General features: G+C 53.7%; 3 protein-coding genes across 4 annotated transcripts; 1 reads left to right on the forward strand and 2 right to left on the reverse strand.

Annotated features, from left to right (window-relative positions):
- Positions 1-3,239: 3,239 nt before the first annotated feature.
- TLX2 (T cell leukemia homeobox 2) lies at positions 3,240-5,743 on the forward strand. The gene is made up of 3 exons (XM_005906732.2): positions 3,240-3,976; positions 4,423-4,660; positions 4,763-5,743. Exons 1-3 carry the CDS (start codon positions 3,577-3,579, stop codon positions 4,977-4,979), a joined length of 855 nt encoding a protein of 284 aa, XP_005906794.1. The 5' UTR covers positions 3,240-3,576; the 3' UTR covers positions 4,980-5,743.
- Positions 5,744-6,383: 640 nt separating this feature from the next.
- On the reverse strand, positions 6,384-13,795 carry DQX1 (DEAQ-box RNA dependent ATPase 1). Its single transcript, XM_070379850.1, is given in 12 exon segments — positions 6,384-7,235; positions 7,493-7,683; positions 8,020-8,210; positions 8,391-8,510; positions 10,209-10,400; positions 10,481-10,639; positions 10,744-10,843; positions 10,935-11,168; positions 11,512-11,896; positions 12,275-12,468; positions 12,694-12,722; positions 12,725-13,795. Coding segments are annotated over 12 exon segments (2,157 nt in total). The 5' UTR covers positions 12,930-13,795; the 3' UTR covers positions 6,384-7,078.
- Positions 13,796-13,928: 133 nt separating this feature from the next.
- On the reverse strand, positions 13,929-17,039 carry AUP1 (AUP1 lipid droplet regulating VLDL assembly factor). 2 transcript variants are annotated; one of them, XM_005906735.3, is made up of 12 exons: positions 16,796-17,039; positions 16,578-16,715; positions 16,348-16,498; positions 15,964-16,148; positions 15,638-15,710; positions 15,473-15,546; positions 15,179-15,245; positions 14,981-15,083; positions 14,731-14,850; positions 14,499-14,614; positions 14,196-14,314; positions 13,929-14,101 (listed from the first exon to the last, which is right to left on the reverse strand). In XM_005906735.3, exons 1-12 carry the CDS (start codon positions 16,843-16,845, stop codon positions 14,065-14,067), a joined length of 1,233 nt encoding a protein of 410 aa, XP_005906797.1. In that variant the 5' UTR covers positions 16,846-17,039; the 3' UTR covers positions 13,929-14,064. The 2 variants fall into 2 exon arrangements, with proteins under 2 accessions (XP_005906797.1, XP_070235953.1); XM_070379852.1 differs by lacking the exon at positions 13,929-14,101 and having other exon boundaries at positions 14,238-14,376.
- Positions 17,040-17,071: the final 32 nt, after the last annotated feature.

Below are 17,071 nucleotides of genomic sequence, written 5' to 3' on the forward strand. Positions count from 1 at the left end.
GAAGAAAAGTCAGTGGAGGAAAAAGATAAGCAGCAACTGTGAATGTCCAAAGATGTAGAATAATACAATATTATGGGAGCCAAAAGAAGGGATACCTCAAGAAAGAGTTGATGGTCAACAAAGTAAAACATGTCAGAGAAGTCTTGGATAATAGACACTGGATACTGGATATCTCTGAGATAGGGTCCATGTAGTGAAGCTAACTTACAGTGGATTAAAAGAATAAATACTGAGGAAATGGAGACAATGGATATGGGCAGTAAAGGAGAAAAAGAAACATAATTTCTCTTGAAGAGTTGGGCAAAAACTTTGTCCAGACAGTAGAGACCTAGACAGTTGGTAGTAGGAGGGACTAAGTTGATGAGGAAACTGATGATATAGGAGTGGGAACCACCTCAACCATGGAATACTGCACCAACAGCAGGATGGAAGAGAAGATGCAGGAAAACAGGCTAGGAGTGTGGCCTCTCCCTGTGAAGCTGCAGGTTTGAAGAGTTGGGCAGCTACATGCATGTGAGATATGGTGACATGGATCCAAGGAAGTCCCTATGAGAGGTGGGGGTGCTGACTCCAGAGCCTCTCTTCAACACAAACCAATAGGAACCATGCTTTTCATAGAGTCAGGGAATCAGCAAGGTGGAGGCAAACTGAGAAACTCCTAGAACTTTGGCTGACAGAACTGGATGCCTTTTGTCCTTGAAGCAGAGCACTGAAATCTTTTTTTAAATTTCCAGAATATGTGTGTGTGTGTGTGTATATATATATATATACACTACCAGGTTTGTGCCCATTCTCCTCTAAGGATCAGTTGGGCAATCTCTGGGTGGCACAGCCATCTGTGCTGACCTCGAGGCAGGATGTAGAATAAGGAGGTATAAAGGTCTGCACGATGCTACGTTTTTCACTTGCATTGATTTATTCAAGAAGGATTTTATTCAGCTTGATTGGAGACACACTAGTGCCCACTCTCTCCTCCTAGGGACCCACCTCTGGAGTGGCAAAAGAAAGTGAAAGATGCTCAGTCATGTCCAACTCTTTGCATGGAATTCTCCAAGCCAAAATACTGGAGTGGGTAACCTTTCTCTTCCCCAGGGGATCTTTCCAACCCAGGGATCTAACCTAGGTCTCCTGCATTGCAAACAGACTCTTTACCAGCTGAGCCACAAGAGAAGCCCCCAAGGGAGTGGGAAAAGGGACTGACAAATTCCTAACCTGCCAGCCAGTCCTCTTTAGAGTTATTTAATTTACTGTCTCCCCAGGCTCTTTGTTCTCATCCAGGGGAATCCAGCCCATGCTATCTATGAAGGGTTTGCCTGAACAGCAGAGGTTTCATGCTGTCTAGTAGTCCAAGCCCTTACCTGCTGAGAAAAGATGCTTGGAGTTCTGTGAAGGCTTAGGGAAGGTGATATTATTTGTCTTCTGCACCAAGACAAAAACAGTTACCAAAGGGCAGTACCTCCCCACCCTCAACCCTTTCAGAAGATTGTTGGCAGGGTGGGGGAGAGCTGGATAAATGCGTGATGAAGGTAGACAAGTCTGGGGAGGATGTTGCGTGTTATTAATGCCCACTGCCTCCCTGCCCCATTGTTCCCTGCCTCAGCCTTCACCTTGAGGCTTCTGCGAACACTGAGGTTTTGTGTGGGGAGAAAGCCCTTCTTCCTCTTCCTTATCTTCCTGCCCAGATGCCCAAATATCACTCCTGGTTCCCTTGAGAGAAAAGACCTCTTACCCTGCCCTAGGCTCCAGGCTGCCAGCCCATCTGCTAGGGAGAAAGGAGGGGCAGAGTTTTCCCCAGAAGATCCTGGAGAATCAACTGGAAGATCCGTGCTCCCAGGGAGACCCAGCTATTAGACTTAGAAGGCACTTCAGCTCACAAGGGTCACTGGCAGTCAGGATCAGAGCACCTGAGTGGGCTGCGGTGGAGGGGCTAAGGACTGCCACAGCAGGGCAGGGTCCTTTGGCCACCATGTGTCTGAGACAAGCCAAGCTGCTCATCGGGTGCCCACCCTCCGAGGGATGGTAAGAACATCCGCCTCCAGGCGCCCAGTCTCACCGGCTCAGAGGCGCCAGGATTCCCCCCCCAACCCCCGGGGCCGGGGCGGGCCGGGGAAGGTAATGTAATTCCGACCCAGCTAACCCGATTATGGCGGCCTGCACCGGGCCGGGTGGCGGCAGGGGCGGGTCTAAGGCTCAGGGGCCCGGCAGGCCCGGGGTCCCATCCCCGGGAAGGATGCAGAGTTCACACGCTCCCAGCTCCTGGGTCCGCGGCCAGAGGTCACAAGGTCGCTGAGCGGCTTCGGGCTTTCCCCACCGCCCTTCTCTGACACGCTCCAGGCACAATTTCCTGGGCTTGGGTGGGGTGAAGCAGCTCTGTGAAATGAGGCGGTTGGGATCCTCCGAGGACTTCAGTAAGGTTCCAAGTGTCGCCTGTGGCGATTTCGTTGGAGGCTGGGCAGGAGTGTGTGAGAATAGACTTCCTGGGCGAAGAGCCGGGGCGCAGAGTCCGCGTTGCTGGTTCCCTGTCGGGGGCAGAACGCCAGCCCCAAGTCCTCACCGACCTAAATTGGCTCGGGTACAACCACGGGTCCGCTTTACACCGATTTACGGAAATCGAAATTCTAAGAAACACTGGACGCCCATTACTGGCGCTCCGGAGAGAAGCTGGGGCCCCTACGGGAGAGGCCGGGAGTAGCACCAGGATCACTGGCCCAGTGATTCCCCGCCCTAGCTCACCGGACACCCCGCCACACCTCCAACTGTCCTCTTCCCCAGCCTCCAACTCGCCGGCGCCGTTCCCCAGCCGCTTCCCATCGCAGCCAGAAAGCCACAACGAAATTTGGTCTTCGAGAGCATTTAGGCGGGGGCCACAACGAATCCGGGAGTCGTCAGGCTGGACCCATCGGGAGGCGAAGAGTGGGGGCTGTGGGAGGCGGCACCTGCAAGGAAGTTGGTGAGGAGAGGAAACCCAGAGGCGGAGGCCAGTGAGGATGGAGTCGCCTTGCGCATCTCGGCTGACTCAGCGCGCAGCGGCCGGAGCTCTGGCCCCTCCCGTGCAAGTTCATAACACACTCGCCACCTTCCCCCCTCCAACACCCTCACCACTCCCGCCGGCCAGTCTTGCCCGCGCTTGGAGCAAACAGGCGTCTCTTCCCCTTTAACGGCCCGGCCCCGCCCCTGCCCTACCCCCAGCCCCCACTGCCCACCCAAGACTGATCTGTCAGTCACTGCCCCAGCCCAAGTCGGCCAACGCTCTCCACCCCGGACTCGGGCAGAGGCCCTGGCAGTCCAGCGTCCATCCGCGCTTCAGAGTCAAGAAGGGCGCTCCTGGGGCCCCAGTCGGTCGCGCTCCCCCGGGATGCGAGTCCCTGCGCCGACACCCGGCAGAGGCCGGCACGGGCTGGGTTACTCTCAGTACATAGGGATGCAGATGTCCTGGGCGTCCCGGCGCCTCTCTGCGGCCAGCCCGGCAGGTCCCTGAAGCCACCGCCCTAAACGCTCTGCTGCTGGGCTCCCACAGCTGTTTGGGGGGTCCTCCCTAACCGCCAAACCTCCTGAGGTCCTCTTTGACCCGGACCCATGGAGCCGGGGGTGCTGGCCTCGCACAACCTCCCGCACCACGAGCCAATCAGTTTCGGCATCGATCAGATCCTGAGCTGCCCGGAACCCCCCGGGAGCGGCCTAGGCCCGGGTCGCACGGGCCAAGGCCATGGAGAGAGTGCGGCGTTCTCGGGTGGATTTCACGGAGCCTCAAGCTACGGCCCCGCGGCCTCGCTGGCCCCGGTACCAGGCAGCTCTGGTGTTGGCCCGGGCGGCGTGATCCGCGTCCCGGCGCATCGTCCTTTGCCAGTGCAGCCGCCCGCGGGAGGCGCACCTGCAGTTCCTGGACCCTCGGGCTTGGGCGGCGCCGGGGGCCTAGCGGGACTCACCTTCCCTTGGATGGACAGCGGCCGCCGCTATGCCAAGGACCGGCTCACGGGTGAGGTTGCCCGATCCCTCCAGTGTCATGCCCCACACTGACCCTGTTTTCTCATCTTTGATCCTTCTGCTCCAACTCAAGGTCCCTTTCATACCCTTCGCCCCTAATCCCAGGGGATCCTCCCTCAACTTGTATCTCTTGGCCCCGCTGCTGAGAGGCGCTGGGGAGGTAGCTGCCGTCGATGCCCGCGCTCTCTGCAGTTCACTGTCCGCACGGCAGGGAGGGCAGGGTGAAGTTTCAGGGGAGGTTTCTCCCTCACCCAAGAGGGAAGGCCATTTCCGAGGCCCCCTTTTTTTGTGTGTAGAAGACTCTACTGGTGCGGAGTCGAGGTTGGGGCACTGTAGGGACCCGGCGCGGGAGCTCTGCGGCCTCAGCAGCCGCGCTGTCTTCTGTGACACCTCGGGCCACCCCGTAAACCTAGCCTTGCTCTTTCTTCCTCTCTGTAGCGGCGCTCTCGCCCTTCTCCGGGACGCGCCGTATAGGTCACCCCTACCAAAATCGGACCCCCCCAAAGCGGAAGAAGCCGCGCACATCCTTCTCCCGCTCGCAGGTGCTGGAGCTGGAGCGGCGCTTCCTGCGCCAGAAGTACCTGGCCTCTGCCGAGAGGGCGGCGCTGGCCAAGGCCCTGCGCATGACCGACGCGCAGGTCAAGACGTGGTTCCAGAACCGGCGCACCAAGTGGCGGTGAGGCGCGGGGCGGGTGAAAGACCGGGCTGGGCCAAGTGGCGGTGAGGCGCGGGGCGGGCTGGGGCTGGCCTCGCTGACCCCGCGTCTCCGCCCGCCCAGGCGCCAGACGGCCGAGGAGCGCGAGGCGGAGCGGCACCGCGCGGGCCGACTACTTCTGCACCTGCAGCAGGACGCGCTGCCTCGGCCGCTGCGGCCGCCGCTGCCCCCGGACCCGCTCTGCCTGCACAACTCGTCGCTCTTCGCGCTGCAGAATCTGCAGCCCTGGGCCGAGGACAACAAGGTGGCTTCCGTGTCCGGGCTTGCTTCAGTGGTGTGAGCGACGCCTGCCCGACCGAGCGAGCGAGCGCTCTTTTCCGGACCGAGGCGCCTCGTGGAGCCTCGGAGCTGGGGCCTAGGAGCGCATGGCCGCCCACGCCGTGGTTCTGTAGCAGTGGAGCGTGTGAGGAGGAGCTGGCTTTGAGGCTATCGCCGAGGGCTCCTCGGCCACCGCCGGTTCGCAGGCCAACGTTGCGCAACTGCCCCGCGCGCTTAAATGCGATCTTTCCCGCCATTTCCCACACACTCTTGTCGCACGGTGGCTGGAACCCAGGGGCTGAGGGGGCGGGACCTGCAGTTTGATAGCCAGTGAGGTGCGCGGAGGAGAGCAGGCTGGCCTATGGCTGCCCTCTTGAGGGACTCCGGATTCTTCCGCGGGTGGGGTGGAACCAGGGTTCCGTCGGGCCCAAGCTGTTCACAGGGCCCGCTGGGATTCGGCAGCTGCAGCCTGCCGGGTCTGTACCAAATGTGTGAAGGAAAGAAGGAAGGAAGGAAGACGCCAATGACAGGGGAGTAATGGAGGAGGTGCTAGAGGGCGAGTCTGACTGTGACGGGAACCAGAGGGTTATCCATGCTGGGCATGTCATTCTTCAACTGTAAAATAATCGCTAAGGACTTTGAGCCCCATATCGTCTTGTGTTTAACCTGCTGACTACGTCCTCCCACTTGCGTGCGCCTCCCAAGTGAGTGGTGGGCGAGACACACTTGATGAAAGAGAAAATCTAAGAACACTAATCAGGCTCTGGTGTCCCTCAGGGACAGAGAGGGAAGCAATGGACAAAGTTAATGGGCCCAGGGGAGTTACAGTGAGCAGAATCTGGCAAATAATAGGAAGTGATAGGCTTAAAAATAATCAAAGATAATTCCTAGGTTGGAAATGTAAAGGAGCAAGAAATCAATGGTGTTGTGGATGATGAAAGGGAAATTGGGAAGACAAGACCAAGATTAACTCTGCAGGCAAAACTAAATGCTAAACCTCGAGAGAAGGATCCCCTAGAGTAGGAAATGGCAACCACTCCAGTATTCTTGCCTGGATAATTCCACGGACAGAGGCATCTGGTAGGCTACAGTTTATGGGGTCACAGAGAGTCAGACAAGATTGAGCGACTGAGCAAGCACACGGAGAGAATACATTCTGGAAAAATGCCTTTCGGGGGAGGTCAGTTGACATCCACATAGAGGAGGAAATACATGGAATGATGAAAGCAGACAGCATCACCAAGGGAGGGAACTCTGAGTAGAAAAGCAGAGTTCTAAGGATTAAATGTTTCTATCAATTTCTGTAAACACATTTATAATGTGTAAGATGATTGAGGATATCAAAGTTAATAGTCTAAGGAAAGAAAAGAGAAAGAAGTACCCAGCTGGTAAAAGCATGATGTTCCTGAAGTTGTTAGAACTTATGGGTGGGCCAGGGGCTGCTGGGAAGCTTGGTGCTAGAAAGTTAAGGATTTGGGTACAGCTCCAATAGCCTTGAGGTTTAAGAAGGAGCAAGATTTAAGTTGTATGAGAACAAAAGGGTCAATTGTTTCTTATTCTTATAGCACCCCCATTCTTCCTCCCCTGCAGGCAAGAGCAGTTGATAGAGTGAGGTAAGCTTTAGGCAGGGTCAGAGGCCAACTGTAGTCAAACTACCTGTTTCCATGTTAGTGACAGCGAGGTCAGTCAGAGCACAAAGGTTCGACCAGAGGTGGGAGCCAGGCAGGAGGATATCACTGTTGAAATTCACCTTGATTCTTTTATATTGTGTTATCTTTAACTCATAGATATTGTAAATGCTACTGCAGAACCAAACTCAAATTTGGTATCATATAAACAGAACTTTTATAGACCAAAAGGGAGCACAAGGATGGGTTTGGCATAAGTTGGGGGTATAGAGGGCATGTCAGTTCCTCTTCAATAAATAGAAGAAAGCTAAGGAATCAGTCCTACCCGGTATAGCCTGGGGCTTAACCAATTTGCTCCACTCCCAGCTCCATTTCTTGGGACTCAGGTTCCAGTATTTACATTTGACCCTTGGGCTTCTAAATCTGGATGGCGTGCTAGCCTGAGGGAAGATCTCATGTGATGAGATGAATTCAACTTCACCCCATAGGCAGGTCACTGCAGGGCACAGGCATTCTCAAGTTCTTGGGTGGAGGAAGATTCACTCCTGATTGAAGAATCTGTCCTTTCTTCCCTCAGCTGGTTCAGGAAGTCTCTGCTTTCACTAGGGGGTAAGTTACTCAGAAAGTATGGAGGAGCCAATTCCACCAGCCTGATAGAGACATTCATAATTAGATGATTTCCATATCCTCTTTCATAATGCATATTGTTGAACTTCTTACTACCCCTTCCACAAACCCTGTCTCCTCAAATCATGTTACTACAAACCACAAAGACCCTCTCACTCCCCTCCATTCCCACCCCTGCCACCCTACCCCCCACCCCCACTTAGCTTCTCTAAGTCTCCAGCTGCAATTTTGGCCCCAGGAAGAGGAATGGACAGTGCAGGAGGGGTGTCAGGGAACTCACATCTGTGGCTGAATTTCAGAAACAATGGAAAGACAGTTGTCTTTGGAAATGGAGAAACTGTGGTAAAGCACCCACAGTGGGGGTCTGGCAGGAGCCCTGCGGCTTCTGTAGCAGCAGTTTGGGGAGAGCTGGGCCACATGCTTATGGGTTAGAAGCAGGTAATTTCCAGTTCCATCTGTGTCTCGGGCCACCTCATTGAAAGACAAAGATATTGAAGGAATAAGTGAGAGTGAAGTGTCAGTCAGTAGAAGAAAGAAAGGGGGTTGAGAAAGAATTATTAGCAAGGGTAGTGAGAGTATTAAAAGTAAGGCATACCTCTAGGTGTTATAGTCCTACCATATTACCATAATGTATGGCATTTCCATAGCCCCTTGTACCCCAAAACATCAAAGGAAAAGTTTCTCCTGGTTCTAAAGAGTTCTTTGAATGGCCACCTGGGTCCCAATTTCAGAGGTGGCATACATTAACCTTTGCTCCCTCTACTTTCTGTTCCTTTTATGATCCTTGCCCCAACTCTTTCCCCTAACCTTAAGGAAGTATCCTGAGACCAGTGCTTTCTGAAGGTCTCTGCGATTCCGCTCAGATCCAAAGGCTGGTTGAGACAAGGGAAGTTCAATCCGTTGCATGAGTTCTAGGAGTTCTCCCCGAAGTTTACGGGCTTGGCACAATGCTGCCCAGTTTAGACCCCGAGCCTGGCACCAAGCCTTATCTGCTCCACCTGGGAACAGAAAGGGACCAGTTATAGCTAAAGTCCTTGAGACTTTAAGACTAAAAGAACCCAACTGTCAGTCAAAGGGCTTCCTTTTCCTGGGACTAGAGATCTGTCAGCTGGCTGCATACTACTTCCTCTCTTTGGAAAATCTGGGTTCTGTAAGAGGATGCAGAGTGGAGCACTCACTCTGTATAAAGGCTTCATACACTTGGATCAGAGAGCTGTGATCACCATCCACGTGTTCTAGCGCTCGACGCAGGGCAGCTTCTTCTGCACAGAGTGGAGGACGAGTAAACCCGGGGGCAGCTGGAGGCAGAAGACAGGAAGTTCATTTGGGGGCATGAGAACAGATAGCAGTACACTGAAAAAGGCAGCAACGTCACTCTGGGAACTTTACTCAAAAGACTTGTAGATACTGTGCACTTTATTGGACACTGAAGATAAATAAATGAAAAACAGTTTCTGCCCACAAGGAGCTTAGAGTCTAGTGGGAGAGACCAACACGTAAGATAGGTGTGTGGGCCAATATTTGAAGTTTGAGAATTAGCTGAGTGGAGAAGGGCAGAGTGGGAATAGCATGTTTGGAGAACTTCGAGCACCTACGATTATGGATAAGGGAACAGTATGTGTGGCAGGGTGGCTGGAGATAAAGCTGGAGGGAGGTATGGGCAAGGCTGTGCAAATGAGTCTACATTCTGTTTGGAAGGTAGAGAGTAACTGATGAAGAAGAGTTTTTAAGAGAATCCACATGTTTGGAAGAAGTTCACATGACTAGTTAGGAGGCTACTCAAGGAATCCAGCTGAGCAGCGATGAGAAGCTACATTGGCATTAACTCTGAGTATGGAGTGAAGGTGAAGCTGAAGTCGCTCAGTCGTGTCCGACTCTTTGCGACCCCATGGACTGTAGCCCACCAGGCTCCTCCATCCATGGGATTTTCCAGGCAAGAGTACTGGAGTGGGTAGCCATTTCCTTCTCCGGGAGATCTTCCTGACCCAGGGATCAAAGCTGGGTCTCCTGAGTTGCAGGCAGATGCTTTACCCTCTAAGCCACCAGGGAAGTCCTTAAGTATGGAGAAGAACAGGTGAAGAACAGTAAAATTTTTTTAAAATTAGGAGATAAAAATTAAGAAAACAAACCTGGAGAAAGGTTAGTCTAGAATGATAGTAGAGCCACTGAGGTGATGGTATGATTTTTGGTGATGGTGGTGAGGGAGCAGATTTAAAAAGGGCTCAGCTCAGCAACAACAGAGGTGCTCGAGTTCAGTTCTGGGTTGAAGTTTTGTGGACCATTCTGACAGGAATGGCCATCAGGAGTTAGATATATAAATCCAAGATTCAGAAGAATGATATTGTAGCATTTCAGACCATGAATGTGAATGAACTTGCTCAGAGAGTTCAGGGAATGAGAAGACAAAAGGGGCAAGGGTGGAACCCTGAGGTTCAACTTACTTTGAACAAGCAGAGGAGGAAGCAGAGGAGGAAGAGCTCAAGTAAGAGATTAAGGGAGTGGCAAGAGAGGTAGGGTGAAAACCACAAGAAGCAGATCACAGAGGCTTAGGGAGGGGGCAATGTTAAAGTCTGAGTGGTTGCCATTCTCAAGTGTCAAAAGAAAGTCATGAACAGGGCTCAGAAGTGCTCACTGGATTAGGTCTCTAGGAGGCCACTGGTGAGCAGAAGTGCCACCCTTCTGCTGGGGTGGGCCTGAACTGGAATGCAGTGGGTGAGGAATACCTAGATTGAGCAGGATGGAGATTATTCTGAATAATGAAGGGATTACAGGGTTGAACAAGACAGGTACAGTTTTAGTAAAAACAGGTAGGAGAGACTTGTTGGGGGACAAGAAGCAACAGAGACAGGAGAGGGGAAAGTGATGAAGCCTAACTCTTTAGGCACAGTGAGGGCTGGGAACTAGAGCAAAGGGGAAGGGGCCAGCTTAAGGAGCACCAGAACGCCAGAGGGAAGGCTGAAGCGGTCCTAAGGGCCAGAGAGGCGAGTGATTCATACCAGTGAGCATGGCGGCCAGGGTGAGCATCTCATCCACACAGTCAAACTCGCACGAGGCCAGCAGGGCTTTGGCCAGCTCAGGGGCCAGGGGAAATTCTGACAGGATAACTCCCAGGTCTGACAGGTCCCCATCATCATCCAGGGCGGCCAGGTAGTCTAAGTCTTCCAGGGCCTGCATCAGTGCTTCTGGAGCTGGAGAGGGAACAAGGCTTACAGGACAGGGGATCTCAGAACCTGGAGAGCAGCAGGACGTGGGCAGGAAGGGTGCTCACCGGGCCGGTCCAGGAAGTGACACTTCCCTGGCTCTGCAATCTGTCTCCTCTTTAGTAGTAACATCAGGGAGCTCAAATTCTCTGCCCACACTCTGGGCTGGGGCAGGTAGGGAGCCTCTAGTTCTAGGAAGGACTTAGGATACAGGCAGAGGCAGGATCCTGAGGGGAGAAAGATCTGGGAGAGAAGACCACTGTAGATTTCTCGGGGCCGGTGGTTGGTGACTTTTTTCGTGTTTGATCCTGTTGAGGGTGAAAGCTCTTACCTGGTGGGATCCCTGCTGCCCGCAGCCGTCTTGCCTCTGCCTGACACTTGCTGACTGGTCTCAACACTTGAGATTCTGCTCGGATCTGAGGACTGTAAACCTGTCACCACCCCCAACCAAGGCCAAGACAGATGAGAGTGGGCTATTTCTATCTTTAGCCCCTGTGTCCCCCTCACTTCTCTTTCACTCACACTTCGAAGCTCCAGTCCTGAGTCAATGACATGTCGGATGGAAGGGAGGGAAAAGGAGAAGTCGGCCAGCCAGTGAGTGACCACAACTTTCCGGGCACCTGATTCTGTGTCCTCGTACACAGCCTGAACAGCTTGTCCACAGCCTGGGTGAAGGGGCAGCACCCGTGGTAGGGGCCCTTGGTTTTCCAAGGACCTTACCTTCCTGGACAAGGACTCACAGCACAGGGAAATTTCCTGAAGAGAGAGGTGGGGTGTTAGGGTAATTCTTACCTTTGTGGGTCAGAGACCCCTTTGAAAAATTGATGAACGCTATGGTTCTTCACTCTGACAAAGTGCACATACTCTTATATAAAGTTGGGGTGTTTTAATTTCAGGAACTCACTGAACTGCAAATCTCTACATTGTATGGAATCAAAAAGTTTTTATACCAAAACCCTGGAATTTTTCCTTAAGACCCCAACAGAGAATAAGTACTAGAGCTCCAATGTTCCTAATCAGCATTGCTCCCATTCTCCCCTGGGACAGGAAGAGGCAGACATTCGCCACGAGTACCTCCTTTCGCATCCCATTTTTTTACCTCCTCACTGGGCAGGTACACTAGCACATCTCCTGGAGCCTCCTTCCGACACCATTCAAGCACAGCTTGGCAGGCAGCGTCTACTCGGTCAGCAGGGAGAGAGTCCCTGTAGACTGGAGTGGGGCAGCTGCCAGTCTTTCTGGGGACACACACAGTAGGAGGACCGCCCCAGAAATCTTGGAGCTTAGGTTCAAGGCTTGCGTCAGTAACTACAACCACTCTGAGGTCCCCTGGAAGGCTTCCCAGCCTGGCATCTCGCAGGAGTCCCTGGAGCAAATCTGAGGCCACTGACCGCTCCTGAGCCTCATCCAGGACCAGCACACCCCGGGCTCCAGTGCCCCGGGTTGAGGCCACCTCCTGCAGAAGCAGCCTGTCCCAGCAGAACCTGTTGGCATTGGCAGTGGGCAGAGGAGTCAGTGTGGACACCAACCAGCCCCAGAAGTCCAGAGGAGCTTCCCCCCAGGGGGCCTAGGCTCTGACAGTAAAGATCAGGAAAAGATCCTGTGACTGAGTTTCTGTGACCTATTGATGACACTGTTCATAAAATGTACTCCAGTTAGGAAAGTGAGACTTTCATGAGGAGGGTGAGGTTGAATGTCTGAGGTTGCTGGCTAGGGTTAAATGGCTACATTCAGAAGTTGCATCATGCATGATTTACACGGTGAGCTATTCTGAGGGAGGGTACGGTGAGATGTCAGAGGCTGGGTTTGTTTCTACGGAGTGAGGGGAAGGAGATTGGAGTTGGGCCTGCAAGGGGCCACACCTTAGCAGAGTGTCAGGCCCAGTGCAGTCTTCTTGGGGGATGCTGTATCCAACCTCATGACCCAGGGTCAGGTCCATTTCATCAGCAACTCGCAGAGCCAAGCTCAGGGCTGCTAGAGGGTAAGGCTGAGTCACAGTTACCCAGCCCTTCTGGAAACCTCTGGCCAGCACAAACTCCGCACACCACTGTGGGATCTGGGGTAAGCGTAGGGAAGGACAACCCGTCAGCGGGACACAGAACCCATCAAAAGTGCCGGAGGAACTGTGGTCAGTTTCATCTCTCCTTATTTGAGGAGTCCTCTGGTGCTTCACTGCCTGTCTCCTTCTGACCACCTCCCCTATTATTTCACACAGCAACCCCCACCCCACTCCCCACCTTGTCCCAGGAGGAGCCAGTTCCCCAGCCCCCCCCACTCCCACCTGGGTGCTCTTGCCACAACCAGGCTCTCAGACACCAGTACCACTCCACTGGGGCTACTCTCCAAGTGCTCCAAGAAGATAAAGCGAGCAGCCCAGACAGGCAAGGATCGGCGCTGCTCAAGTAGTTTGTAGTAGCGGGAAGAGAAGGGGAGCCCGTCAAAGGGGTTCACAGCCAGTTCAGACTCCTCAGGGTTTGGGCCAGACTCTTCTTGCAACCCGAGAAGCTGAGAGGCCATGGTGACTGTCTAGCAGGACCTACAGAAGGCAGGGCAGTCATCAAGGCCTCGTATTTGGTGACCGACACCATCTTCCCACCTCAGCCCTGATCCCTAACCTGTACCCTCAGGTGATAATGCACTGGGGTTCATCCTTCCCAGTACTTCTCGTCTGCCAGGAAACAGGGAAGAATTGAGTCTCCAAGTAAGGGACTATCAAAAGTGGACTTTGGGACTTCCCTGGCAGTCCAGTAGTTAAGAACCCAACTTCCAATGCAGGGGATGTGGGTTCGATCCTTAGCTGGGGACGTAAGATCCTGCATATGGCAGGGCAACAAAGCCCGTGCACCACAGCTAAGATCTGACATAGCCAAAAAGAAAGAAAGAAAGAAAGACCTGGTGACCTGTGGGAAGGTCCCCTGGGGAAGAGAGTGAGGAACAGGAGGAGTGGGGTCAGGAATTGGGGAGCAGGGCCACAGGGATCCTGGATTCAAACCTTTGCCTGCCGCTCTGAGACGCGATGGAATGGCAGCCAGTTCCAGACCCACTCAGCAAGTCACCACAAACCCTGACCTGCTGTGAGGTACAAAGGTCAATTCCGGATCCACCCTGGGGCACAATCCTAGAGACTGTTTTGGGGTGGGGCCATGTGCTCCACCTTATTTAATCTAGTTAGGAACCTATGGAAAATAGGCTCCAGCCACCACACTGAGCATGTGTGAATTCTACAGACTTTGTGTACTGTGCTCATTAGTGAAAGGTATCCTGGGACTTGCAGTTCTACAGCTGTTTCCTCATCCACCTGGGCTGAATTCTGAGGCTGGGTCCAGTTGCTGCTGGGCATTCAGCTTAGTTATACTTCCTTAATATCACTCATCTCTTGACATGAGGTGAGTACAGACAGTTCCATTCTGACCAACCTTCCACAAACCCACAAGGAGGCCCTCATTCCTGATCCCACAACCAAGGGAAAAGGAACCTGCTACAAGGTTTTTGAGACCCAAAGAGGCAACAGAGACCTTGAGTGAAAACCCTGAATTTAATGTGACACTGGGGGGAGCCCATTCCTCCCTTTAGCACCCACCCATCCGGCCTGTTGAGTCGGGTGAGGGCTGCCCCCAGTCTCCGTCCTGCGGCTCTGGGTGCCATCCTGTACTCAATCAGCCTCCTGGGCCTGCCTCTCTGTGAATCGCCTGTGGGACACAAGAAAACATTGTATGGGCTTTGCTATATTATTCCCTTTCTCCAACCTGCCCTTTCCTACTGGTTGTCCTCTAAGCGTCTCACCTTCTCGCGTATTCATACAGCGCCTGCTTTCGCTCCTGTAGACTCTCCTGCCGGGCCCAGGAGGACTTGGCAAATGTTAGGGCTGTGGGCTGAGGGGTTGCCGGGCCAGAGCTGGGGAACTGAGGTGATCACAATGTCAGAGGGCTTGCGAAGTCATCATCATTAAACACGCATCGAATGCCTACTTTGCAAGAGAGGTACTGTGCTAGGGTCTCAGGATCAAAAACAGACGTCGGGACAGGGAATATGCAGACTGCCCCATCCCACCTCAAGTCCTGGACCTGCTCATTTTCTGGGTCTCACCTTGGGAGTGGAGGCTGTGGCAAGGGATTGGGTCCCCTCAGTGATGTCTTCAGGCATGAAAGCTACGGCTCCCTCAAGCAGATTAGTGATGGTCAAGTCTACACAGCCAGTCCTGGCTGCGGAGAAAGAAGGAGTGGACAGCACAGTCTATTTCTCTGCTCACCTTCTCCCTTCGCCACCCACTTTCCCTCTCTATGCCTGTCTTCTTGGGTAAAGCTACTCTTTCTCATACCTAGGTCTCTCTGGATGACGCCCAGTGGAACATGGGGTAAAACCTCCTTCACTCTCTGAGCCAGAGTTGCCAGATGCACATCAGGAGAAGGGCCAGGGGAGTGAGGGAAAGAAGACTGGGCTGCAAAAAAGAAATCCAAAATATGGTGAGTGGAAAACTCAAGGAGAGAGGCTGATTAGTACAGGCATAGGGAGGAAGTGAGAACAGGCTGCAAAAGAGTTGAAAAGCTTTATGTCCAGAGACCACACACCTGACTGAGGGCGCAATCTGGGGTGTCTCTGTCGCTTCATGTGCTCTGCTTTGTCTTCTGGAGTGAGTCGTGTCCCTGTCTGGCCCAATTCTTTGGCCACCAGCTAGGGAAAATTGGAGGATTGGAAGTTTCTCAAGTGTTCCTCTCCTTCCCCCTAAAGAAAGAACCCACTTCCACCCTGCCCATGTCCCCTACCACCTGTTGTACACGGAGGGCAAACTCTTCACTCCCCTCCCCCAGCTGTCGATGAACAGGACGGAGCCACCTGCAAAAAATAATCCAGGTCCACGTTGGGGTCACCCACTCTCCACTCTGATGCGTCTTTTCTTGGAACAGTGGTGGTGACAGTAGGGAGGTAATAAATACTTTATATTGCCTCTGTGGTAGGACCTTGACATTAAAAGATCTGCAAAAGGACAGGGCAGAGACAGCTACTTCCTTGACCTTGAGATGAGTTTCTCCCAGCCACCAAAAAGTGAGGACAGTTAATACCTTACTTGATACACCGTGAAAGGGACGAAAAGTGACCACAGCAGTTCTGAGACCCAGGATGCATCTGACACCGTCTGAGGGGAGGGCATGAGTGAGGTCTAAACCAGGGCCAGGAGTAGGAAACTTCCCCTCCAAACCCAGAGATTCCCTGTGGGACACACTCACCACGGAGACAAGAGGTCTCTGGACTCGCAGGGTAAGAGGCTGTACCACATCCTGGATAGAAAATGGCCAGGAACTAGAAGAGTGAAGAAAGTAAGATGGGATTCTAGCCAATCTAGTCAGCAGCTCATACCTGACTTAAAACAGATACTGCCAGACTGTACAAATAGAAACGTGGGAAATTAACGGATTCAAGGGAAAGAACTAAAAGCGGGCAAAAAGTAAATAAACTAGGAAAGTAGGGGGCAGGGCTGAAGAAGGCTGTGAAAACCCAAGGGCCCCCAAGCCTGATCACCTACAGTTGGAGACAGATACCTGTGTTCACCCACCTGAAGCGCAGGAGCCCCTCCCGGCCATTGGTGGCCTCTTCCTCGGGGAATAGCAGCAGAGGGGTAGGGGGAAGCCTTGTTGAAGCACAGAATCTCTTGAGTGACTCCACCAACTCGCCCTGACCATCCATCTCCATAAAGCCCCGAGACCAGCACACAAAGCTTGGGGGACTATTGAGTAGAGGCTGGGAATCGGAAGGAGAGAAAGCAAGAAGAAAAGAATGCTGTGAAGTAAGAAAAATTGACATATGGGTAGAAAAGCGAGGTCGGGGTAAGGGTCAGTATCTTGTGGTCCCCAAGGGAAAGCCGAACACGGAGAGGGGCGCCTTGAGCTGGGCCCCAGGGAGCCACTCCGTGGCACTCTCGGCTTCCTCCCTAACTCACGGTGCTACAGCTGGTGAGCAAGTTGACTATGTTGTGGTCGAAAGGTGTCACGTGGTTGGAAATGAGGACCCTGACACGGTGATCCCGGAGTCCAGAGTCCTCCTGCCGGGCCACGAGCCCCAGCACTGCACACATGGTCCGCACCACGAACCTGCGAACGCAGGCAGTGGTGACTACCTGGCCTCGGGCCAGGCCCAGCCCCGACCCTCCCCGAGCGCCCGGGTCGGTACCTGCGAAAGACACTGTCTGGTAGCGCGCAGCTAACCAGGAAGACGTGGATCCCAAGAAACAGGCGCAGGACCAGGAGGCAGAACCCGACTGGAGCGTAGAGTAGTAGCGCGAGGAGCAGGAAGCCGTCACCCGGGAGCCTGGGGGCGAGAGGCGGGGTGATCGGGCGCCGAAGGCCAAGTGGACACGGAAGTCGGTCTCTTCCCACCGGGGTTCTTACCGGTGCGAATCAAAGAGCCGCTCCGGCCCCGGAGACGAGGGAGGTTCCATTGCCGCTGCTTTAGGGTTGTCTGGCCGATGCCGCCATCTTTGCGCCCCGCCGCAGGGGCTCTTGGGAAGGCGGAGTCTGCGGGCATCCGCCCAGGGTGCCGGGACCTGAAATTCTGAGGCGCCCCGGAAGGGCTAGCGGTCCCATCATGCCTCGCGGACCCGTAGGCCACCTCATAACTCGCGTCCCGCGGGGACCACAATTCCCGGCATTCGAGGGGCGGGGGCG

The sequence above is a fragment of the Bos mutus genome, chromosome 11, assembly GCF_027580195.1.
Source record: "Bos mutus isolate GX-2022 chromosome 11, NWIPB_WYAK_1.1, whole genome shotgun sequence".
Classification (NCBI taxonomy): domain Eukaryota; kingdom Metazoa; phylum Chordata; class Mammalia; order Artiodactyla; family Bovidae; genus Bos; species Bos mutus.